Here is a 26662-nt window from a genome sequence, read left to right as displayed (position 1 = left end):
GAGCAACTAAGAAATCTCATTGTAGGATTCAGCTTTGTTTCAATTTTAATGCAGCATGTCACATTGAGAATGCATTAAGTGTGTTGAGTTAACAAGTTTCAATGCATGGCACATTACTGCCAGAAGCTTGTAAAGACTAAAGCTACGTACACACTTCCAATTTTTATCGTTGGTAAACGAACGACGAACGATCCTGCACGATATCTGCGAACGATCGTATGGCACCGATCCTGTACCTACAGATAACGACACGATCGTTCAAAGATACTGTACACATGATAGATGCGATCGTTTGAACAATACAGGAAGTGATGTGCACCACAGGAAGTAAGCGAACGTTCGTTCACCGCGCATGCTCAGACCATGGACGATCACTGAACGACCGTACACACGATAGATGGTCAACGATCGTCGTCCAATCCGATCCGCCGGTCCGGTCGTTCATTTCCAACGACTATCCTCGCTCGTCGGCGTCGTTGGTTACTTTTTTTACGAACGATTTTTGGCCAATCGGTCGTTCGTCGTTCATTTCCAACGATAAAAATTGGAAGTGTGTACGCAGCTTAAGTCTAACAGCGAAGAACACCTTGCTGGTTGTTTACATGAGAGAGTTGGAAAAACAGCAAGAATCGGGTGCTACAGAAACTAATAGGGGAAAAACTATGAATGTAATTATGTTGTGAACCTTGAAAACTAAATTTCTCCATAATATATACAGATGTCAGGGATGGTTGGATTTAATGTGCTTTTAACGCTTGGACAATATATGTTAATGCTTTATTGTGCATGATTAGGGCACAGGTTCACTTTAATGGCTATGCAAGAGATACAATACAAATAATTCAGATTTTTTTCTTCGGATATATCAAGTTTGCTACAAATTTTCTGCCGCAGCAGGCTATGATGCTTGGTTATGCAGCTATGAATCACTAGTATGCCATGAGCACTAGCAGCTGCATTGGATAATATGACTAGCTAATGAAGGTGGTGATATTGCAGCAAGATCCAGAAGTTATGACTGGCGACTTCCTAGTGGTATATATTTAGATTTTCTACAAAAAGAACTTTTTTTACAGCAATTTTTTCCTTACAAAATTACAAACAAGTAGTCTCTAAAAAGCTATGGAAGGAGTTGTCACCCAAGTGACATCTCTGTAGCAAATGTTGTCACATGTAATATTTTCCTATGACTTTACATTGTCTTTTCTAGCCTTGGGTTAAACAGCAGCCTACGAGGACTTTAAACAAAAGTCAAGAAGGTTTTATGTGGCTCCCGTGAAGTATCACAGTCATATCTATTGCACAGTCCCTGCTCTGACAGAAGTGATTCTGCAGCAATAACTTGCTGGGAGGAAGAGATAGCAGATAGAGAGTGACAGCTTATGCTTCCACGCTGCTGTGCTGTAATGACAGGCGTGGATAAGGATACACTTGTTCCTCCAGCATGTTTCAGCTCGCCCCACACAGAAGAGGAACCAGGGATGGCTGTGTGTCTGGAGGCTGTTTCACAGCTACACCTGTTTCATGCTTTGCTCACAATGCACTTTTACTAGATTTGCTGCAACATCCCTGACTCACCTGTCACAAAACAAAGTCTGACAGTTTCCACGGGAGGAAGAGTAAGCAAAGCACAGAAAGACACCAAGATACATCATGCACAATTATTATATTGCAATTGTTAGAGAAGCAACTGCAGCAATTTTATTTTTTTCCAGGCATTTACCAATTTATTGTCACCAAAAATCCTGCAATTAACACACTCCCTGTACTAAGGGTGGTTACATTCACTCCCACCATTGTATTTGTGGAGGGAGTTATGGTTGTCACCCAGGTTTGTGCTTTTAAGTTCAGCTTACAGAAACTGACATGCACAATGTATTACTGACAAGATCAGAAGATTTTTTTTGTAAGCCTGAACAATGAAAACAAATACAGCCATCACAATTAATGACTGGTGAGCTGTACTATATTTTTTGTTCTTGGGTTTAAAAATCTTGGAATCAAACCAAAAAGGGATCAACTTGTTTCTAAATGATAATAAAAGAAGCATTGTATCACCAATGACAATTAGTTTTCCTCTTACCTTTAAAATGGAACTAAAACTGCGAGTACTTACTTATCTCCGTTCCATTGCAGGGCAGTGCCATCTTCCTTCTTCTTTACTTGCCAAGGACGATCAGCTTTCCATGTTGACTGGCCATGATGGGATGACGTGACATTCATTTATCCCTGGCACATGCAAAGGAAGCTGGGATTGCTGTATTCCCTGGGCAGCCATGGCTAAACTGTACATTGTGCCGTTCAACAACATTTTGACAGCCGGCAGGGATCAGGCAGGTAAGAACAGTTATTGCAGAAGGGGCATTATCTGCCTAAAACTCAAAAGTTCATAGTAGAAGTTCAGTTCCACTTTATCTATACCAGTGTTCTACTCAGATCCTTTAGCTTGGTGCACCACCTTACACTTTTTAGTAACCACCCTGGCTGTTTTTGGGTGGTTAATGAAGAGTTGGGTTACAACACAGGGGCTGACACCCGCCTACAATTTCTTACCACCCAGCTTTAAAAAACATTCTGGGTTGCACACTGTATACTATATGGTATTTTAACTTCAGCTAACCTAACATCTTCTTTACGTATTTCCTATGCAAAGGCAACACAATAAAACCAAGGGGCCAATTTATAAAAAAATTAACAGAAGAGCAACGTGCTTTAAAAAGGAGCGCAACACTTTAGTTACTTTGGGATAACCAAGTAAATAAAGCAAATAAAACAAATTCAAAAAGCAGGGCCCGTCAAAGTCACATGACCCCAACTCTAATCACAGTGTTTTCTGCAGCATAATGCAAAGAACATTCTGAACGACATGACATAGGTAAAACCCAGGCAGAATATAGAGTGTGGTGCGATCTCCTCTATTTTCTGGATCAGATCTTTCTCAAAAGAGATCACACATACAGTAAGTAACTTGGATTGAGCCCCTACAATTCATCTGTAGCTTCCTACACGGGAATCCTTGTAGTTTTCCTAAAATGAATTTTCTATGTGCTTATCCAAATCAGTCAATCTGCAAATGTATAAACTTTACTTAAGTTATTTCTAATATGAGTTCACATGCTGGATTTAAATGTCATTTAAGAATTCCCAAAGATTTCTGTCTGTCTTAAACAAGCCAATGCCACACCCGATTCATAATCTACCAGCACCGTGCCAAATACAGGACTCTGACACAAATCACTCCCACCAGTGGCTGTCGTTTTAACTCTCCTGAATATCGGGCCACCGCATAGTTCAACAGGAAAGGAGCCAATAGTACAATCAACAAATAGTGCGCTGAATCCACTGTATAACACAACAGAGGAAATAACAGTCACCGGGCTCTCCCAGCAAGAGCTACAGCTGACTGTACAGCAATGTGGGTGGGTTTCCTCCCGCAATCCAAAAAAAATACTGCTAGGTTTATATTCCTGAATCCAAAATTACCCAGTAAGCGATTTTGTGGTAAGAGAAACGTAACCTCCTTCAGGGCAGGGATGGACGTGAGCACTTCAAAATTCTGTCAAGCCCCCAAAAAAAGGGCCAGCATTATAAAGAAAAAAGTGATAGAAAAGTTTATATAACCAAGTATAAGGTTTGTCCTCATTTAACACTTGATACAATTCACAGAGATGTCGTTTATAAGCATGAGGCTTGGTAACTACACCAATACACGACCTGATTGTATTATGAATAGAAAAAAGACAAAAAATTGACAAACAAGTCTAAAGGTTCCTTCTGGTGACAACTTTCTGGCTGCAATTACACTCTTTATGTTGAGGTAATGCAGGTTAATTCTTACACTTAAGCAAACAGTAACCCATTATTTATATGTGCATTCATTGTGAATGGCATCCCAGCACAATTATATATCAGACTTAAACAAACCTGCCTGTGAATTCTCTGTGCCTGCATTGGTACACATTGAGCGGGTGAATATTTCATGCATTGAGATCTGTTGACAGCCTAATGAAAGTGGGTAGGAAGCCATAATGCAACATTCATCAAGGCAGCAAAACAAAAGGTGTGAAAAGGATCTCATAAAATACTTTTTCAAGAACCTTTTCACTCTGGTTTCTATTATTGCAACAATGTAATCATCATAAGCAGCACTTGGTTGTGGTGAACCCATTGTGGTTACAGCCATGACCTTATCTATGCAGACACAGTAAGAAACTGTACGTTATATATGTATTGCTGTCACAATGGGGAGTTGTATTTAATGTTTTGTGCCCTGAAAAATATAGATAGTATTATAGGATCATCAGCATGTCAGAAGGGAAAACATTACTACAATGCCTAGGAAAATTTATCCTGGATGATTTTTACACCAAACAAGATCAAGTACTGGGAGCGGAGAAAGGTTGCAATATGATGATGTTCCCTGATCCAGATGTAAAGGATCAGAGAAACGTCAACTCTGTAGGAGCTTGAAAGTCTAACTGCAGGAAATAAAATATTTCTACCCCTCCACTGCAAAGGTTTAAAGCACATTTAGGTCTAAGGGTAACATAAGAACTTTATCATTTTTATTATAATAAATAATATTAATAAACAGGATTTAAATAACGCCAACATACTACGCAGCGCTGTACATTAAATAGGGGTTGCAAATGACAGTCAGATACAGACAGTGACACAGGAGGAGGAGAGGACCCTGACCCGAAGAGCTTACAATCAAGCAGGTGGGGGAAATATGACACAATAGGAGGGGAGATATGTAGTGGTGGGAAGTAGTGATGGTTTCAAAAGACAGAAGATGATGGGTAGGCGAGTTCGAATTGATGGCAAGCCAAATAGGATTAAAGAAGACCATTCCAGAGAGTTGGGGCAGCTCTAGAAAAGTCTTAGAGCTGCGTGTGTGAAGAGGTTATGAGTGAGGAAGTCATTAGTAGGTCATTGGAGGAGCGAAGAGAGCAGCTGGGGGGATTTTTTTTTTATCAGGTCAGAAAGGTAAGTAGGACAGGAACTGTGGAGGGATTTGAAGGCAAAGCACAGGAGATGAATTTGATTCTAAAGTGAAATAAAAGCCAATGAATAGAACTACAAAGAGATGCAGCAGAAGAGGAGTGGTGGGAAGGATGGATGAGTCTGGCTAGCTAAGTCGGGGACTTTCCTATTGGACCATTAGGTTGCAGAATGGAATATACTAAAAAGCACTGTCAGATACATTAAATAAACAGGAAGAAAAGGGGAAACAGTAAGGGGTCTATTGATAAAGCAATAAATCTAGAATTCACTCAAACATTCTCTGGTGGACAATGTTCAGGTCAATGTGTTTTAATGGCAGTATTTGATTATCCACCAGGGAATGTTTTAGTCAATGTCAGATTCACTAGTTTATAAAATAACCAAAACCTCCAGGTTTTGCAACTTTAAATGCAAAACCTGGAAACAAGGACAACGGGTCCTTTAGGCTAATAATTCATATCTGTGTGTATGAGACAGTAATACGCTGTATGTAAGATATGATAATAGTACCAAGAGTAGGGACAGGGGGAGTTTCTCATACATATGACAGCAGAAACAGGGGCAGGGGCAGTTTCTCATACATATGACGGTAGGGACGGGGGCATATTTTGATATATGACGGTAGGGACAGGGGCAGTTTCTCATATATGCCAGCAGGGACGGGGGCAGATTCTCACCTATATGACGGTAGGGATGGGGGCAGCATGTCACGTATGACCATAGGGAACACTATGCCCTACATATGACTGTAGGCACGGGGAAAGAATGCCATAAGTGACAGTAAGGACAGGAAGACAGCTCATTACTGTAAAGTTTGCAGCAGCCACACAGCATGTCACCTCTATCCATCTGCTGCACTACAGTCCTTGAAAGCTGGGACCTCCGGGAGAAAGTCATCACAGAACCATAGGAGGGGGGGTCACAGAACCATAGGAGGGGGGTCACACACCCCCTTACCCTAAACCCCTCTGACTGACCCAACCAGGACACCGCACCACAAAACGTCACCCGCCACACCGGATATACCAATATCCCACCTGAGCTCCCCTCTGTCCCTCTCTTCACCCCCCACATTTACCTGAACTCCTGAGCTCCCGCACTCTCCTCACTGTCCTCCGGCCCCAAGCGCCATATTGTCCAGCGAACTACAACATCCGGGGACTCCGAAATCCCACAGCGCCCGCTGCCCGGCAACGCCGTACGCTGAGTGTGAATCCGCCCACCGAGCTGCAGAGTGCTTGCTAATTCGCCGAGACAGCAACAAATAAGGCCAATCAGAAGACGAGAAACCGAGCTGTCAATCATAGGTTACTCGTGTTCTGATTGGTCAGAAGAGGTTGCTAAGCCGCGCCTGTACGATTGTATTCTATTGGGGTGAAGCTGTGGGCGGTCAGATGTCTCAGCTCTGGGGACATTATGGGGCTTTCAATGTGACTCATCTGCGGCCAAATGGCTGGCGATGACTCCACTGCCTGCGGTATAATATCATGCAGAATCAACTTTTTATTTGCTGACATTTGAAAGTATCAAAAACCTTAAAAAAACACAAAATTATCCTTTTATAACTATTTCTAATCACGTGACAGTCTCCCCAGTGACCACGTGACAGTCAAGGGGATTTTTTGACAATGAAAAGAACATATCACTTTTAACTTTCTTTAAGGGGCTGGCTATCACTTTATATATTGGAAGATTTTTTTTTTTTTTTTTGGGAAGACCCCACTTTTTCCATGTCTACTGCCGTGGCATAGACCATGTATCTCAGGTGGCTTGGGCTGCTCCTTCTGCGAATGCCTGAACTTGGGCATGCGTCATTAGGAGCTTTCCTATAATGTCATAAATTAGTGCTCAATCTCACGCATGCGCAGTAATATCAGCGCTTTTTTTACATTTTAAGAAAGCCACATCACCCAATCTCATGATGGCACAGGCTGCTGTATAAAAGGATTGCGGGCTTTGTTTTGTGAAAGGTCTGCTTTAATACATAAAAAAATGAAATGGAAAAACCTGGAATAGATTTTTCTAAAAAAAAAAAAAAAACAAAAAAAAAAAATATATTTTCAGTACTGAACCAGATTCATTCCAGATTTGCTGGATCACCCAGCTTCTCCCAGGATAGTCTTTCATGCTAAAAGCCACAAAGAAAATCTGCAGCATGCAGAATAAACAACACAACACAAATAATGTTAATAAATGATTTATTCACAGAACCGCAAGCATTTGTAGCTTTGTTTTTTACATGACATTTAAACATTTTGATTATATGGCCATTAGATTTCCACACAAATAACACTGAAACTTTCAGAGAGGTTGTGAGAACTTAATGTAAACACGCCCCTCCATTCAACAGACCAATAAGAGAGCCCCAGTGGCAGTAAGACACTCTTACATTGGACTGTTGAAAAAAAATGGGTGGGGTTTGGCTCCTAGTGGGCGGGAGCAATTAAAGCAGGAAAAGTTTTCTGCATGTGGTGCTACTGGTGCCCAGAATGGGTGTAAGGAATAAAACTAGTGAATTCTAATAAATTGTTAATTGAGTGGCAAAATCAACCAAATTAAAAAGCAGGAATCTGTAGGCCATATAGATCCTGATGTATTATTACAGAGAGGGTTTCTGGGCACATTCCAGTTTGTAGAAATCCCATTAAATAGTTTAAAGGTCTTTCTAACCCTTAATGTCTGCACTTTAAAAGAACACTGTTGATAGGTACACTGTGCAGAGTGAGAGAACAATGCTATGATACTCTAATTCATTACAGCAGAGGGCTTTATTTTTATCAAGTATTTATATAGTGCTGACATATTACGCAGCGCTGTACAAAGTCCATAGTCATGTCACCAACTGACCCTCAAAGGCTCACAATCTAATGTCCTTACCATATGTCTTTATTATAATCTAAGATTAATTTTGGGGGGAAGCCAATTACCTAACTGCATGTTTTTGGAATGTGGAAGGATATCAGAGTACCTTGAGGAAACCCACACAAACACGGGGAGAACCTGCAAACTCCATGCAGATAATGTCCTGGCCGAGATTCGAACCTGGGACCTTGCAAGGACCCGAATGCTAACCACTGAGCCACCTAGGGTTACCTGCAAATTGAAACAGATCCTGCTTGGAATCAATTAACAGTCACATTCGTTAAGCAGTGAATACTGATCATAGCATTTTCCCTTTAAAGAAAAATATAACCCCAAGTGTACAAGTCCTGCTTAAAGGTAAAGGTATTGGAGGCTTATTGAGTTTTTCAGCCTGAGAAAAATCTCCGAAGTACAACGTATTCATGAGTTTAGCAGCGTGAGTCACACAGTGTATAGCAGCAGATTTACAGGCATCGTGTAATCATTCCTGAGAGTTCTAAAGAACGAGGCATCATCCTGGGGATGAATCACAATCATTGATCTATTGAGCCGGATTTATAGGAAGAGTTATGTGACGTCTGCTATTTCCCAGGAATTTCTTTTTGTTCAGCGTTTATCCTTAATCAACCATAAATCATCCATAATTTCTCCATTCTAGAGGAAAACAAAAACTGATTAGGTATTTCCATAAACATACATAAACATGTTATACTTTTCAGTGAAGAAAATATGGTACACCTCTGCAAAACAAGCACATTGCTGGTTCTGCAAGTATAGAAAATACATGATCTGCCAAAAGTGTGCTCAGCTACTAATTTCTAGTCGAGGGCTGACAACACAATGCGCCTGATTTATTAAAGTTCTCCAAGGCTGGAGAGGATACAATTTCATCAGTGAAGCTGGGTGATCTTCAAAGTCATTTACTATTTGTTAGCAGATGTTTTGAATCTTGGACAAGATTCATTCCAGGTTTGCTGGATCACCCAGCTTCACTGATGAAAGTGTATCCTCTCTAGCCTTGGAGAGCTGTTAGAAATCAGGGCCATTGCCTTGTTTAAACTGAAATGCTGATTGCAAAAAAAAAATAGGAGTCCCATCCATTTGTCTAATACAGAAACTCCCTCCGTTAGCATACAACATAGGAGGTGATGCTTTGTAGTCCAATATCAGAACTGGGACTGCTGAATAGACTTCTCAGAATAACACAAGCAGAGTAAACATATCTGAAACAGGGGGGAAAAAAAAAACATTACAGGTATCTTTTTGCAACTGAACAAATAAATTAAATTGCATTTTATTGATACCTTAAGCAGCCTTAAATGGAGCAGATAAGGAAGTTTATTGGTTGTTTTTACATCCTCTTTAAAGTGAAAATGTCCTATCTACCAAAAGTTGTCAAAAGTTACATAGTAAGTCAGGTTAAAAAAAAGACATAAGCCCATCAAATTCAAGCACTAGGGAAATAAACATATCTCAGATATAAAACCCTAGAGATATAGTTGATCCAGAGGAAAGCAAAAAAAAATATTATTGCTTAAAAGGAACATATCAAAATAGAGATATGGGATCTGCCACTGCGTATTTGTTGCTGACAGAGCAGACCCATGTTTATCACAGCTTTGGTAGCTGCTGGATAGAAACAAGTGATTGTATATTATGTTTTTTAATGACAGATATTTGTAAGATTGTTGCAGATCAGCAAATCTTAAACAGATTAACAACATCGGAGCTGTGCGGGATCCATTAAGTCACAGGGGAAGTCAGGATACATCGGGTGTCCTGGCTTCCTACGCTGCTCAGCGTCAATCAACAATCAGGCAGGAAACTATGTTTTACCTGACCAGCCTGATCACATGATTTAAATCTTAGGCTGTGTACACACGTGCAATAATTGTCGTTGGAAAGGATCTTTCATGATCGCTGTGCTCCCCCCCCCTCTTCACTTCTATTTCGAGCGTTCTTTGTCCAGCGTCCATGGTTCCACCAGGATGGACGAAGAGCGATGTACACATGCCAGATTCTGGTCCGATATCAGACCTGATTATCGGACCAGAATCATTGCACACTTGTACCTAGCCTTAGTTCCACTTTAGGGTATCTGATTCTATTATTAGCACAAGAGCTGATAATAAAAGCCAAAAATTGACCTTATGGGGTAATCACACAAAGCCTCCCAGTGATCCTAATAAAAAATGACAAAAAACAGTATCATGAATGAAGAGGGATTACTCAACCATTCACAACCTGGATTCCTTGGAACCCCCAGGGTTCCTATAGGGTTCTTTGAACTGTGAATAATTGACCCCTCTCTATTTGTAGTGCCTGCATAGTGGTTGAGCCAACACTACTACAAAGTCAGCAGCATGGCACCAGATATCTCTCGTTGGGTTGGTATTTAGAACACCATTGTGATAGGAATATTCTTCCAATGGACCATCAAAAAAAGGAGCATTTTCACATAGACATCAAATGATTTGGTTGTAGCAGAGGATCCTTGAGCCCTGAAAATACTCTTAAGGGTTTCTCCAGAGACAATTGCTGAGAAAGGCTGGATTAGTTATTGCATTCATTTTTTGAGTAGTCATTATCATTTTATCCAAATCAAATATTTTGTCCTAGAATGTGCAAACGAACTAACATGTGCATGTACCTTATCATCAGACACTTGCTGAATGTGTATGTGAGTCTTGTTAGCGATGTGGATCCGAGTATAGCCATAATCTTCAATCCTTACTGCACTCCATTCCCGATGTAGAGGAAAGAATGGATCCAGATTCTCATTACAGCCCTGGGATGAGAAAAGGTTAAAATGAAACAGAGTATATTATATATATACATATCCTAGTTGTTTTAAAACAAAGCTCCTGTGCTTTGCCTTCAAATACCTCCACAATTCTTTTCCCACCTACCTTTCTGACCTGGTAAAAAATACTCCCCCAGCCGCTCTCTTTGCTCTTCCAATGACCTACTAATGACTTCCTCACTCATAACCTCATCACACGCACGGCTCCAAGACTTTCCAAGGCTGCCCCGACTCTCTGGAATGGTCTTCCTCATCCTATTCGGCTTGCTCCTACATTCTGCTCATTTAAAAGAGAATTTAAAACCTATTTTTTCAAACTTGCCTACTCATCTTCTTTTGAAACCGTCACTACCTATCCACCACCACATATCTCCCCTTCTATTGTGTGTTACTTCCCCCACCTCCTAGATTGTAAGCTCTTCTGTGCAGGGTCCTCTCCTCCTCTTGCGTCACTGTCTGTATTCGTCTGTCATATGCAACCCCTATTCATTTTACAGCGCTGAGTAATATGTTGGCGCTATATAAATCCTGTTTATTATTATTAATATTATTAATAATAAACCATCCCTGTTTTATCCAACACCAACTAGCCTTAAAGAGATTCAAGAGAGGAAGATGAAGGGGGTAACTGGTGCAAGTATGGAGTGCAGACACCTTCTAGCGCACGTACCTGCACACGGCTCCTAACTCTTCCTATCAAATATAAAACTTGCCAGGTTCTCACATGCAATACTCCAATCCCCAAATCCTGCTTCCAAACATTTCTATTGGTCAAGGGGTTTGCTAGGAACCCGAAAGATCCCGGGCACCTTTTGGCAACAAAGAAATGGGGCATAAACATATACAGGTATTGCCATGGTAGATTGTGGACAGGGCCAAATAATGGATATTTGATATCCTTATTCCATGTAGAGGTTTTCATTACATCTCCTATATGCAGGAGTCTGGGCAGCAGTGCTGCCTATGTGTTGGCCCAACCTTGCCACCCTTGAATAAATTGCTTTTTATATCCTCTCTAGACCTAAACAACAATTTACCCCAGCAGTATGGACTACCCAAACTCCAAGGTAAGTTAGTATAGCTTTAGGAAAATATGCTGAGTATAACATAGTATTTATATCCCTTTTTTCAATTCCTCTGCAGTATTTTACTTACAGCTGATCCAGTAGTGATGTGGACTGGAGCCCGAGGATTAGTGTATGGAGCATCAGTAGATCCATTATATACCTGTAACCAAAAGGCAAAGTGAGAGATTTTTACCCACGAGGTAACAGGTCTTGCACATGAAAACCAGAGGAAAGAATCATGCATTTCACGCATGACGGCTAGAATGGCTTGTAAAGTTAGTCCCTGAGTTAAGGATATCTGACATACGGATGTCTCTTAGATACGAACGGGGCTTCCCTGCTGGCTCGTGTGCAGGACAGATGCTTGATGGGGCAGAGAGTGGCGGTTTGCACCCTTTAAAAAAAAAAACAGAAATTTTACCATACATAAAAAGGATTCTTTACCCTTTTATGTAAAGTGAAAAGTCTCAATTTAGGTACGCTTTAACAACAAACCTACAGTCCCTATCTCGTATGTAACCCAGAGACCACCTGTATTGGTAACACAGACACTTTCTTTTTGTTCAGATTCAAGAGGTCTCATAATTCTGTAGACTTGTTGCTATGCTCTTCTCGCTCTCTCTCTCTTACTTCATATGTAGATTATCTTTAAGTCTTTAAAGAAACCCAGAGCAGTAGGAACTCAGGGAAAAGGTGTCAAAGAGAGTTTTATCCTTAACTGATTTTTTGGCTATGATCAATAAAGTGTAATCCAAGCAAAAACATATTTTTAGTTTTGGATAGCGCAAAGAAGTTTATATTGAAGTCTTAGTACCCACTGGAGATTGTAATCCTTGCTTTTTGCCCCATTGTCACCAGGACAGAAAGTAACGGGCAGCAATACCTTAGATCTCTCACTACAGATAGGCAGATATGAGGCTGTAGGCAAAACAGTGCCCAGGCACCCCTCACAAACCAAAAAAAGGGTAATTGGTAATAATTAGTCACAAATACCACTTCTTAATGTTCCCAAACAACATAGCAAATGTTCACTTTTTGAGTACTACCTGTAGTTATCATACTAGGGGCTCATCAATGGAGATTTGAGTACTTACCACTCGGTTATATACAGGCCAGAGCCTCTCGTAGGAATGTTCATGTGCCCAGATTTCCAGATCCACCCCTGAAATTATACAGCACATGTAATAAATTATATCTGATTGCATACCTGTCCAGTTCCTGCACTGCAGATTAATTATCTCTGTGGTCATGTTATTAGCTACATCTGCTTATGTCAAATAGCCAAACATTGAATCATGTGGCTGCAGCTTATATTATAAGGAATGCCGACATGGTCAAGAGTGGTGAGGATGTTGCGCTGCTGGTTACGGCCAGGTTGCGGTCCTTGGACACACCAGGGTGGGCAGAAAGATACACAGTACCAAATCACTAAGCAGAAGATTTGTCAAGGAAGGCCGGGGTCAGGGCAGGCAGCAAGCAAGAGAGATCAGACCACAAGCCAATTAAATACCAGGGATGCAAGAAATAAACGCCAGAGACACAGGGGCCACCGCAACACAAGAGACAAAAGGATCCAAGGGTGACACAGGAATATCCACAGGCAGACAGGAACACTGAAACAGCACAATAGAATTGGGTGGGAAACAACAGACTGGACAACAAGGAGCTAACACAGGAGTTGGACAGGGGGAGAACTGAATTAACCAACAGGTGTACAGGAGCTGCTCAGCAGGCCTAGGGGTTCGGCACCGGTGGAGACACGTTGCATGAATGCTGAGTGCAGTGTCTGAGCTACGGTAGCTAAATAGCCAGGGATGATCAAGAGACTATTTCCTGATTGACCTGCGGGATGGGCGAAACTGATATATCTTGGGAGTGCAGGCACACCTAGATTCAGTACTGTCCGCATGTGCAGGAGAGAGGCGCCTGCGCTTTAGTGAGGAAGAGGTATGTGTGACTCAGCATTTGATCGTAGCTGCATATGTCTAGTATGTGTGTGTGTGTGTTTGGATTTGCTCAATTTTAGCTCTTAAGTCTGCCCAAAGCTGATATTTAAGATCTGACTGCATACTGATGTGGTGAATCACACATTACTTTATTTTATAAATGCTATATGAAGTAGGTGATAGTTTAAATCAATTGACACTTACCGTATTTATAGAACAATTCCTCCAGAGCATACTGTCCTCCCGGTAATCCAGTACGTGTCTGTAAATGAGAACATGGAATCTATCTAAAGGAGCTTGTGCAATCAGATTGTAGCATGCATGATATGGTTAAGGAAATAAGTCAGCTAGATCTATTAGATCAGGCGTCAGAAGGCACACTAGGCCAGAAGAAACAAGGTGTCCAAGGAAAGGTTTCTGATTTAAAAATACAGTACGCTTGATGGGAAACATAATGTTGCATGTTCAGACAGATACAATTTCAGGTTCTAATGATGAGGAGTTCAAATGAAAAAATAAAATAAAATAAAAATTAAATTAATAAATAACCGTTATTAGAACAGGTTCAAAGCATTTTTTTCTTGGAATGGGACTTTATAGGTGCTTTGTCCAATAATATACCTAATGACAAGAAAATACTAATTTTGTTTAAAAGAAAATGTTTCCTTTAAAAAAAATTCACTGTGATCATGTTCAGATTAATCCAGCTCATATGCTAATATACCTATTTATTTAAATGTATGTTTATCATGATTCATTATCCCAAGATTAATGGCTCAGGGGTCAGCACTCTTGCCTTTGCAGTGCTAGGTCCTAGGTTTGAATCTCAGCCAGGACACTATCTGCATGGAGTTTGCAGGTTCTCCCCGTATCGGTGTGGGTTTCCGGGTAGTTCAGTTTCCTCCCACATTCCAAAAACATGCAGTTAAGTTAATTGGCTTCCCCCAAAAAATTTACCTTAGACTGTGGTAATGACATATCACTGAGGTTAGGACATTAGACTGTGAGACAGTTAGTGACATGACTATAGACTTTGTACAGTGCTGCGTGATATAAATACTGTGTAGTAAAAAAATTGTATCAGATGATTAATATATGATAAGTAACTAATCATTCATAAAAGATTAGTTTTTAATCATCTGATAAATTATGCATCATTAGTTGATATAACTTTATTTCTTTTTCCTGGCTCTCTGTTACTGCTTTTGCATCTAGTCCCGTGTCCCACGTGTAAGCACCCGGGAAAACGTGGGACACGGGACTCCTATCAGCGAGGGACTCTCTTAAATCCCACGCTGATGGCTGCACCCCCCACTAGGAATGCCTCCGAAGGGAAATCCTTCTCCTTTGCGGCGGAAGTTTTAACGCAGGTCGCGGCAAATAGGGAAGGGAGCCACAACAACGAGGCTCAAGACCGGCCGGGATTAGGCCAGATCGACTGTTAAAAAACTAGGGGGGCGTTAGGCTGGAACGCACTTCTGGCTAGGCCATATCTGTCCTAAAGACACGAGTTTGACGACCTCTTCATTAGATGAATACAAAAGCATTCCCTCAATCAGTAAATATTGGGCAAAGGATCCCATAAATATTATAGGATCAAACCTTCTAATTTTCTCCAGGGCTAGAGCACAGCAAAACCTGTCAGATTTTAATTTTGTCCTTCTTTACCACAGGGGATTATGTCCTCCCTTTCTGTTCATCATGACCTAAATACCTTTTTTCTGTTCCAGTTTTTTGGGCATTTTTAGACCTGAAAATCTTGAATTTTACACTTACAGTGCCGTTCACCTTGACACAGTCATCACTGTTAAAATTGGTGCAATACATGGGACGGTGAGCCATTGTGATGATCCAGGGGCGTTCTGAATGACGAGCCTTGCTAGTGGCCTCCTAAAACAAGAAGGTTTGATATGATTTGTCAGATGTTTTAAGTGGTATTTAATGCAAAAATTAAAGATTTGTTATGCAATAGTGGACTTCTAAAAATAGTAATTATGCTTATGCAGTACTCTAAGAAATGAACCTTTGGTCTGGAGTTCTGGTGGACAATAGCAATACACTTTCTGCTATGTGAGTGTGCCTAGGCACTCCCATATCTAAAGGCTCCTAGCTGTATATGTGCTATGTAAAATGTAAGGCACTGCTGCCTCAGTCTTAAAAAGCCTGATTTATTAAAGCTGGGTGATCGAGCAAACCTAGATTGCATTTTGTCAAAGTAATTTGCTATTTGCTAGCAAATGTTTTGAATCTTGGACCAGATCCATTCCAGGTTTGCTGGATCACCCAGCTTCACTGATGAAAGTGTATCCTTCCCAGCCTGGGAGAGCTTTAATAAATCAGGACCAAAGTTCCAGGAGAACACAAGTTAGGTTTTTGGATGTCCCCAATGTGCAGCCTACTGTTCTCCTTGCTGGAGGCTCTAATATAGAGAAGCCAAGTCCTGCTGCTACCAAACTGGCCTCCTCTATATGGAGATACAGTGCAGAACAAGGGATGGTAAGTCAATATTGGAGGACATATTATTAGCTGATGGTTAGACCTGTGCACATCAAGTTCAGTTCCCCTGTAATGTAAATGTAGAGGAGGACTCTAGCCTAAAATCTAAATACACAATGTTAATGTCAGATGTGGGCATTTTATTTTTTTTGGTTGATTACGATTCAAGTCATGATCAGGGGTTGCCAGTTACTATTGGTCATAGTAAGACTGTGCATAGAGATGGCAAAAATGCAGATTTTTGGGAACTGGACACACATTTTTTTCCTAACAGTAAAATCCGAAATACGACATACAAGGTTAATTACACCTTGTCAGAATTCTATGTCAGATCAGTCAATCAAGGAAAAGTTCTATATCAAAGAGATGACCATAGAAGATTGGCACCAAAATTGGTCATTCTGTCATAGTAATCTAGACCTGACATTGGGATATTTGGCCAGATCATTGATTTTATTTCACTATTGATGTAAAGACTGACTTCATTAGAAGATAAAAAACAACACCTCTAACTATAAAAGTCCACTTTCATCAGGACTAAGAAATTGTAGTCCCAAAGTTTGGTGGAAGATGGAACTTTTTTTTATTTATACAAGCCAACATGGGGACACGTGGATACAAATGACAATAAACACCCTACCATGCTCCACCAAATACAATATAAACTAGAGTCAGGTTTTACATTTTTACATTGAATATGCCATGAAGCACGATCCTGAAACTGTGTATTGTAAAAACATATGACAAGTAGAGAAACTTAGAAACATAGAGTAATGCTGTGCATCTAACCTGGAGATCCATTTGTAGCCATTTAAATTGCTCTGCCACCAATTCTTTGCCATATTTCAGGTAGAAATAAACCTCCGTTGAGAATGAGATAATATGTGCGGGCCCTAAATCCCAGCTGCAGAAAGAAGGATGTAGTAAATGTTAGAATGACATATTCCTTTCACATTATAAATGTCATTTCTAACTATGGCTATCCCACCTGTACCACAATCCTTCTGCGTTTCCTGGCATTGAGAAGCGCATACGATAATTGGAAAAGTTGCTGAAAAAGAAAAGGATCATTTTATTAGGATATCGGCATGTCGGGTAACAAATATTAAATATTAAAGCCCAATTAAACCCTCATGATTTATACTGTAATGAAGCTAGTCTACATATACAATAAAAAACCTGATCTGTTCAATATTATAATATATATTGGCCAAGATAATATATATAAATAAATAAATATCAATTTATATATAAATATATATATATATATATAATATATATAAGGTCAGGATAAAGTTAGCACTCTGGCCTTTGCAGCGCTGGGTCCCAGGTTTCAATCTCAACCAGGACACTATCTTCATGGAGTTTGAAAGTTCTTCAAGTGTTTGCATTGGTTACCTACGGGTACTCTGGTTTCCTCCCACACTCAAAAACATGCAGTTAGGTTAATTGTTTTCCCCCCAAAATTGACCCTAGACTGTGGTAATGAGGTTTCCTTTTCTCAGCCATTCAGCACTAGCATTGAATAAGGGGAGACTTGTCCCCATTCACCTCTAGTGCTAAATAGCTTAAAAAAGAGAAACCCTGATGATGGCTTAAGCGTCATCAGGGTTCCCCTTTCCTCAGCTAACCACAGAATGGAGAAATCAGCAGGGCTTTCTTGATTGCCGTAGAACCACATTATCCAGAACTCAGATCTCAGATAAGTCATCAGATCTGAGTTCCGGATAACCGGGGTTCTACTGTATATGCAATCAGTTGGATTTAAGAATTATAAGATATGATATCCAAAAGAAATATATTTCCCACTACAGAACATCATCCAAAACAGACCCATTTTATAAACAGTCGGCAAGATCTTAACTTATGGGCTACTATGCAAAATAAAAAAATACACATTTAACCAAAAGTCACTGATCCTGGAAATATGAGCATCAATACAGAAATTCGAACTTACTAGGCCTCCTCATGGTTTCCAGGACAGGTCATATAGGGTAGGTAGGCAGCAACTGACTCGATCTGACGCATGAACTCATCTCCTACCCTAGCATTATCCTCAAAGAAAGAAAAAAAGACTATGATCATTTTTTATCTTAAATATTACAACCATTATTATTATTCTTTATTTACAAACATCAATATACTATGCAGTTCCAAACTCTAGATGCAAATGACAAATTCTACATAGGAAAAAGAGTTCAGTGCAAAGTAATTATGAGTTTATAGGTATTATAGGATTTTTATGACTTTTTAAGTAGTATAAATAAAAGTGTCTTCAGTGCTGGGCAATGAGAAATATTAAAAGATAAATCTATTTTACCTTGTCCATGTCATATGCAAAATCACCTGCAAGAGAAAAGTAAAAGGAGATGTTGTATATAAGTGACCCATGTGACACTGGCTATCAACATTGGTGGAAAGCTAAATTATTCAACTTATACATGATCCAATGCACAATTATTATAATGAATCAAGCACACTCAGTATTTATTACACATGTATACTTCGCTGCACTGACCATGCCAAGGGGTCTATTTGTGAAGCAGAAATATGACCATATTGCAGAAGTGTTAAAGTACAAGTAGACCCCGGGTTACATACGAGATAGGGACTGTAGGTTTTTTCTTAGGTTGAATTTGTATGTGTCAGAACAGGTACATTATTTTATTAAATGCAATTAGGACAGATGTTTGTCTCAACATAATATTAAGCAGCGTGGTGTCAGTTACTCTATAAAATCCGAACTGTGAGTGGGCAAGAAAAAAAAAACTTCATGGAGCCTAGACATTGATTAACTTCTGGAGCAAGCTGTGCTTTGATATGCAAAAAGAAACAACTGCAGAGTTTGTCTTGTTCATTAAAGAGTTACAAGAGGTTGCAGAAGAGCTAAGTCTCAGCTGTGTTTAGCAAAAGATTTCTTCTGCAAGTCATGCAAACCACCTCATTAAGCCTCCGTCCTGCACACAAGTGAGCAGGGAAGCCCCGTTCATATCTAGGAGTCGTCAGTATGTTGGATGTCCTTAACTCAGGGACTACCTGTATATCCAAGTCCATTTGTCCTCAGAGATTTTGCCACTTACACGTATGTACAATGTGTTCACCTATATCAGAGGTAGCACTCTTGCCTTTGCAGCGCTGGGTCCCAGGTTCGAATCTTGGCCAGGACACTATCTGCATGGAGTTTGCAGGTTCTCCCAGTGTCTGTGTGGGTTTCCTCTGGTTTCCTCCCATGTCCCAAAAACATGCAGTAAGGTTTATTGGCTTCCCCTCAGAATTGACCTTAGATTGTATTAATGACAAATGACTATGGTAGGGACATTAGATTGTGAGCCCCTTTGAGGGATGGGGAATGACATGACTATCAACTTTGTACAGTGCTGTGTAATATGATGGTGCTATATAAATACTGTGTAATAATAACGGCAGAGGTACCTCCCGAAGCACCAGCCTGTGACAAAGCATTGTTCGCTATTTCACTCTATTGCTGCTAACTTGGTTTCTTGTGTTTCTAAGGTTTTCTGCCCTCCTAATGCATGGCAAATGGGTTAATTCATTCTATCACCTACCCTATGCTGAGATTGAACAATTGCTAACTGCAGGCTGGCTTACTTTGTGGTCTATAGCTGAGAATGCTGTATCTGCTGTCCCCATAACCACTTTGTACTGTGCACATTCATTGGTTGTGTCAGCTCGGTTCCCCTTTTGCTGGTTTTTATACAGTTGCTGTATGTCACTATGGATTTTCTTACTTTTAGTTACATTGGGAATTGTTTCATTTATTTATATTTATGATCCTGATCTTGTTAGAATGATACTAGGAAAAGCAGGAACTGATGCTCATAAAATCCAACCATTCTAACCATCACACAAACCTATACATCTTTATAAATCCAGTACACACCCTATAGATGTAGATTTAAAAAGTTGGGGAGGAGAGGTAGTCAGCTGCAAAGGAAGAAGATACAGCTGTTCTAGGGGAATTATTATTATACTGTATTTATATAGCGCCAACATATCACACAGCGCTGTACAAAGTCCATAGTCATGTCACTACCTGGCTCACAATATATTGTCCCAATCATAGTCAAATGTTGTTAATACAGTCTAAGGACAATTTTTGGGGGAAGCCAATTAACCTAATTGCATGTTTTTGAATTGTGGGAGGAAACCACAGTAAACCCACACAAGCAGGGGGAGAACCGTCAAACACCATGCAGATAGAGTATCGACTGGGATCCAGCACTGCAAAGGCCAGAGGGCTAACCACAGAGCCACCATGCTGCCCCAGGTATATCTTTGCCCCATTATTCCTTTCATTGTTTCCCTTCATAGTCTATAACACTCTGCACTCGATGTCCAATTTACTTCGACTCTGTTACCCCACTCTTTTATTCCCTCCACTATCCCCCAGTACAGCCAACTCAATTCTATACTTACATTCGGCTATACTCAAGGTCTACTACCCTGTGCAGTCTCAGCTCTCCGCACCCCTCCATAATATACCAAAACTCTTACTTACCCACATGCAGAATGGCATCATACATTTCCATCTGTGTTTCCTTCTGGAGCCGAGATAGGGACTGAGCATTTTCATTCCCCATATCTCCAAACACAGCCAAGCGTGGGCCCCATGATGGGTCATTTCGAAGGGCCCGAAAATAAAACTGGGGGCTCCAACCAAGTGAACTGCCACAATGGTAAACTGAGGAACATGAGAAGCAAGAGTAAGAAGAAAATAAAATAAGTGACACCAAGGTTTGCTTTTAAACAGATGGTGATATTTACTATTATCCAGTACTTATATAGCACCGACATATTACGCAGCGCTGTATAAAGTCCATAGCCATGGCACTAACGGTCCCTCAACGGGGCTCACATTCTAACATCCCTACCTTAGTCATATGTCATTATAAAGTCTTAATGGTTAAATTTTGCAGGAAGCCAATTAGCCTAACTGCATGTTTTTGGAGGAAAACTGGAGTACACAGAGGAAACCCACACAAACACAGGGGGAACTTGTTCTGGCCGAGATTCAAACCTGGAACCTAGCGCTGCAAAGGCCAGAGTGCTAACCACTGAGCCACCAGGCTGCCCATAGGGAGATCCATTGTTTTTATGAATTATTTATTTACAGTGTCGTGTAATATGTTGGCGCTATAAAAATCCTGTTTATTATTAATAGTAATAATAATAATAATAATAATGATAATGATAATATATATATATATATATATATATATATACATTAAAATACATTGTATTATATATATAGTTATACAATGACACTTGGTCAGATTTTTAAAGGGCAATTTTGTGATTTTTTTTTTTTATTGTATTCCTTGCCCACATTATGGCAACCAAATATAAAGGCAGAAGAAGGTGTGAAGGATATTAATGTGTGCCACCAGATTTAATATGGTTCAGTTAGCATATATGATATTTCCATCTTGTTTAATATTCTGTACAGTTAAGCTATACATTGTATGGCAATGAACGGTACCTTGTTGGTATGCTGCTGTGCCATTCATTTTGACTTGGGAGCTGTTTGGTATTATTGGCACCCCAATGCACTTTAGATGTGAACTTGTGGTGGACTAGCGTTACATTGTATCACTGTAAACTTTGTGTTGCAAAAAAATTGTATGTGATTGTATGCAAAAAATTCTGTATGGACTTGTTTTGCTAAGCTGCCGAGCATTGGACAACTCTTTCAAATGAACGGGCAATGCACCTCAGCACACGTAACTATGCACTTGTCTCCAAGATTGAAGAAGACGTTATGTTGTTTCAAATAGTGCATTTCAGGCGGGGTTTTCTTTAAAATATGATTTCGCAGGGGGTGTAGATATTATACATGGGTCTATATATATCATTTTATTATCTAAATATTGTCTCACCGTATCTCTGATCAGGAATCAGGTTTTTCAGGGTAACCCGATGGATAAACATTTTCCTCTTCATTGGTCCTCCATCCTCAAATATTGTGGTCTCACCATAAGCTGTAAGGTTAAATGTAGGAGGTCCTGTGAGGGGACTGAATTCTACTACAGAGGGAGTCCAACAGAAAGTTGTCCATGTCACTGTCATAGATGCTTCCGGACCTGGGTGGAACAGTTTGATGGAAGACATCATTAACCATACATAGAAAACAAAAATGTAGGCCTAATATTTTGTGTCTGTCATCCCCCCTTCTCTCCCATACAGTTTTACCAATAGGGTTCTCTTTATAACTTTGTTCAAGATTCACCCAACTTTTACCCAAAAGGTTTCATATTGGAATCAACGAAAAAAATGTATGAATCAAGAGTTAAAGATGCTACTTACATATTTCAAACAAAAAAGTTAGGTGCACCTTGAAAAACCAACCATAAATAATACTTCAATAGTAGAGTCATGTCTGTGCATCGGTAAAAGCTGAACTTCAGGCAAACAGTTTAATATACAGATGATGTATATGTATATAAGAAAGCTGTTTTTACCTGTCAGAGGATATATATTTATGTCCATCCAGTAATGAGATTTATACAGACATGACACCATATGGACACTGGGCTATGTACATACGTCAATTGGATGGTTGTGCTTGTCTATGTGTGCAGCCACTTCTATGGAGGAGTGAGACACATGCAGTGAGAATCTATGTGTGCAGCCATTCCTCAGCAGTCACTTCTATGGAGTAGAGCACAGTAGGGTGCTGTGTGCTTGTCCTGCCCCTTACCCTCTCCATTGAACGGAATGGATACAAATATGAATATCATTTCCAGCAGCAATCCTCTGAAGTCCATTGGACTCCAGGACGGGGCTTTAGTGGTAAAGAGTACAGTGGTGACTACATAGGCAATGACTAGACATCCCTCTGCTTTAACCTCTTCTCAGCATGTGCCTCGTTAACACAGGATTGTTTCTTAGGCTATGTATACAAGTGCAATGCTTGTCGTTGGAAAGGATCTTTCATGATCCTTTCCAATGACAAAGAATGCATAAAATAGTGTTCATACAGCACTGTTCTGCTCCATGTAGAGGGTAGAACGGCGTAGCGGCACCCCGCTGTGCTCTCTCCCCTTCACTTCTATTACGATCATTCATCATCCATGGATCCGCCAGGACTATGTACACACACCAGATTCTTATCAGATATCAGCCCTGAATAAATTATCCGACGAAAAACATTGCACGTGTGTACCTAGTCTTAGTTGTCCCATTCCTCTGCCACTGCAATGCTGCTGTACTGACTTTGGAAGTGGCTGACACGAAGCCAAATAGGGGTAGGTTTAAATGTAACAATATAATAATAGATTCAGAGCAACATTAATTTGTCATTTTTATCTGTAGTGGATTGAAGACAAAAAAAAACATTTCTACAAAAAAATCAGAGGAACGATGGGGGAAACTTGCACTCAGGGTTAGCCAAGGGTAAGAAGCCACCAGGCAGAAGCTTAGAATTCCTTTCAGCCACCAGTGGGAATAGTACTTACCTGTGTAGGACAGGTGAACCTGTTCAGGTTGGTACTGGTCAATGCTAGCACTGAGAACACATAAAGCGGTTGCACACAGGAATATAAAAGGCTTCCACATAATGCCTGCAGAAGAGATAAATTACATTACATGGTAATCAGAGGTCAGATTATTATACAGTATTTATATAGCACCAACCTATAGTCAAATATATCTGTGTTGTGCTGTGCCATGTGGAGAGGTCAGACAGCCCATTCTTTTGTCCCTGCACTACTTTATACATTTTGGTGAAATGCACTGCAGGTCAGTTGGCAAGGGGCATTTGGGTGCCATTCAGAATGCATTGGTGCACTGCGGTGCCATTTAGAAAGAATTGGACCGCGGCACACCAACCTGCATCCCTATGCATGGTACAAAGTACAATATATTAATGTCACTGACATAGAGAGCATGTTACATGATAATGACTTGTAATATTTGTCTGAGGGTTTTGGCTCTAAGGATTTCAGTAACATATATTTTAGTATCAATAACCTGTACTGCCTATGTTATATACCAATCATACCATAGATTGGTGTTTCTCAAACAGGGTTCCTCCAGAGGTTGCTGGGGGTTCCTTGAGCAATTAGCAGTTTATGACTCTCAGGTTAGTTTAACTGACACCAATGATCTTTTGAGCTATCCCTATAGGTGACATTTGTTTCACTGGTAAGAAACATTCTTCCCATTGACCACTAAACTAACATACTCTGAGCTGTAGATAGAATAATTATGACTGAGGTTCCCCCTGACTTGAAAGTTATTTCAAAAGTTCCCCAATGTTAAAAAGGTAAATTTTAGAAGAGGTTTTTTGGAGACCTAAACGTTATTTTAAGGGGTTCCCCCATATTAAAAAGGTCAAGAAACACTGCCTTAGACATTCATGTAACACAGCCGGGAAATCAAGAGTCCCTTACATCAACATTACCCATAATCCCCTGTACATTAACCAACAAAGTTAATCTTTCATCTATATTCCAGTTTTCACTTCCCTTTTTCTGTAGCAAGCAAGTACCCGTGTAATAAATCTTTGGTGAAAGCAGCCCTAATGCACCATAGTAGATCTCGATAGGATAGACTCATCCATCCTTCCCACCGCTCCTCTTCTGCTGCTTCTCTTTGTAGTTCTCTTCATTGGCTTCCATTTTACCTTAGTATCAAATTCAAGCTCCTGTGCTTTGCCTTCAAATCCCTTCACAGTTCTTGCCCCACTTACCTTTCTTACGTGATAGAAAAATACCCCCCTAGCCGCTCTCTCAGCTCCTCCAATGACCTACTAATGACTTCCTCACTCATAACCTCATCACACACACGGATACAAGACTTCTCTAGAGCTGCCCCAACTCTCTGGAATGGTCTTCCTCGTCCTATTCGGCTTGCTCCTACTTTCTGCTCATTTAAAGAGCACTCAAAACCCATCTTTTCAAACTTACCTACCTGTCTTCTTCTGTCTATTGAAACCATCACTACTTCCCACCACTACATATCTCCCCTCCTATTGTGTGATACTTCCCCCACCTCCTAGATTGTAAGCTCTTCAGGGCAGGGTCCTCTCCTCCTCCTGTGTCAATGTCTGTATCTATCTGTCATTTGCAACCCCTATTTAATGTACAGCGCTGCGTAATATGTTAGTGCTATATAAATACTGTTTATTTTTATTAATAATAAGAATAATAATAATAAAAAAAGTTTGGGAAAACCCAAAACTTCCAGGTGGACAGGAACAGAGCTGCTATTTAGGTATCCAAGACTTAGGAGGAGCTAGTGGTTGACTCCGCTCATCAGGTTCTAATTATATGTACAATATCATACTTAAATTGACATTGCGTCAGTAAACAAAGTAGATCAGATCATGTTTTATAAGAGGTTTTATTTTCATTCCTCTGTATCATCTATACAAACCATTCACAACCAAGTTTTTGTAGAGTCCTTGAGATCCCCTTGGAGGTTCCTAGGGGTCACATGAGCTGTAGCTGACTGACCTTTAAAACCAGCCATACAAATGTAAAAATTTGTAAAAAAAGAGGCGTGATAAAGGGTTTGGTGTCATTTACTTTCTAATAAGGGTCAATACATGGGACAACCATAGAGATTTGAAGGACAGAGGGCCAGTTGTTCTAAATGAGGGGAAGCTATGTTGTATAGCATGATTGGGATCTATATTATTATTATTATTATTATTATTATTAATAATAATAATAATAATAATAATAATAATAAACAGGATTTATATAGCACCAACATATAACGCAGCTCTGTACATGAAATCGATAAAGATGAACTTAGAGAAGACATACCTGGGATTTTGCTATATTCCCTATACAATTGGTCTAACCAGATCCCTGGCCTCCGGTTGCTTCCAGTGACAGCGGCACAAGAATCGGTGTAAACACAGCTTGGGAAAACCCGGAAACAAAACAAAGAGGACTTCCTCAGCAAGAGACAAGCATGTCTGCCCTCTTGTGAGAAAATCCTGAAATACATGAAGAAACATTGGGCCTGGTTTATGAAAGCTCTCCAAGACTGGGGAGGATACACTTTCATCAGTGAACCTGAGAGATCCATAAAAATCTGAAATGCATCTGGTCCAGGATTGAGAACATTTGCTAACAAATAGCCAGTGACTTTGAGAAATCCATTCCAGGTTTGCTGGATCACCCAGCTTCACTGATGAAAGTGTATTCTCTCCAGCCTTGGGGAGCTTTATTAAATCAGGGACATTGGATGTAAAGCTTCATTATTTTATTTAATGCATTACTACCCTGAAACAGTGATATTAATACATGGGTAAAGCTTGTTGGGCTCCTATAAGTCAGGGACATGATAAAAGTGAAATCTCCATGCTATAATTGCCAACTTTGTTGCTGTATAATGAAAGATAGGTGCAAACATTATACAAAAGTCATTGGAAATGAAGGATAAATGATATTTTCTAAGAACAGAAAATAACAGAGCTTGACTACATACATGCAATAATGATAGGATCA

The 26662-nt window shown here is 40.1% G+C and overlaps 3 protein-coding genes across 6 annotated transcripts in view; 1 reads left to right on the top strand and 2 right to left on the bottom strand.

The window, feature by feature from the left end:
- PAK4 (p21 (RAC1) activated kinase 4) overlaps nucleotides 1-6234 on the bottom strand; it is a 48099-nt gene extending 41865 nt beyond the window's left edge. The window contains exon 1 of one of the 2 annotated variants that reach the window (XM_072429741.1): nucleotides 6086-6234. The gene's annotated coding sequence lies outside the window, so the exon portion shown is untranslated. The remainder of the gene's footprint in view (nucleotides 1-6085) is intronic. The other variant, XM_072429742.1, reaches the window with a different exon arrangement.
- The window catches only part of LOC140343194 (F-box only protein 27-like), a 41347-nt gene continuing 16149 nt past the window's right edge, over nucleotides 1465-26662 (top strand). Inside the window, exons 1-2 of one of the 2 annotated variants that reach the window (XM_072429744.1) lie at nucleotides 1465-1619; nucleotides 2137-2337. The gene's annotated coding sequence lies outside the window, so the exon portion shown is untranslated. The remainder of the gene's footprint in view (nucleotides 1620-2136; nucleotides 2338-26662) is intronic. The other variant, XM_072429748.1, reaches the window with a different exon arrangement.
- ACP7 (acid phosphatase 7, tartrate resistant (putative)) lies at nucleotides 7189-26174 on the bottom strand. 2 transcript variants are annotated; one of them, XM_072429557.1, is made up of 14 exons: nucleotides 25973-26174; nucleotides 23657-23761; nucleotides 22079-22282; nucleotides 20701-20883; nucleotides 18502-18527; nucleotides 18139-18236; nucleotides 17170-17232; nucleotides 16971-17085; nucleotides 15462-15575; nucleotides 13890-13947; nucleotides 12834-12901; nucleotides 11828-11899; nucleotides 10520-10657; nucleotides 7189-8523 (listed from the first exon to the last, which is right to left on the bottom strand). In XM_072429557.1, the coding sequence occupies exons 1-14, from the start codon at nucleotides 26157-26159 to the stop codon at nucleotides 8476-8478; spliced, it is 1479 nt and encodes a 492-aa protein (XP_072285658.1). In that variant the 5' UTR covers nucleotides 26160-26174; the 3' UTR covers nucleotides 7189-8475. The 2 variants fall into 2 exon arrangements, with proteins under 2 accessions (XP_072285658.1, XP_072285659.1); XM_072429558.1 differs by lacking the exons at nucleotides 7189-8523; nucleotides 10520-10657 and adding an exon at nucleotides 10683-10949.

The sequence above is a fragment of the Pyxicephalus adspersus genome, chromosome Z (assembly GCF_032062135.1).
Source record: "Pyxicephalus adspersus chromosome Z, UCB_Pads_2.0, whole genome shotgun sequence".
Taxonomy (NCBI): Eukaryota; Metazoa; Chordata; class Amphibia; order Anura; family Pyxicephalidae; genus Pyxicephalus; species Pyxicephalus adspersus.
This window is presented reverse-complemented; position numbering and strand designations above follow the sequence as displayed.

Excerpts from the sequence above, each read along its gene's own strand:
- ACP7 (XM_072429557.1), bottom strand. The coding sequence starts at position 26,159 with ATGTATTTCAGGATTTTCTCACAAGAGGGCAGACATGCTTGTCTCTTG. Across the intron at positions 13,948-15,461 it reads GTGTCAAGGTGAACGGCACT|ACACGTACTGGATTACCGGG; the intron begins GTAAGTGTAAAA and ends TCTCATTTACAG. Across the intron at positions 8,524-10,519 it reads AGCAAGTGTCTGATGATAAG|AATGGAGAAATTATGGATGA; the intron begins GTACATGCACAT and ends GTTTTCCTCTAG.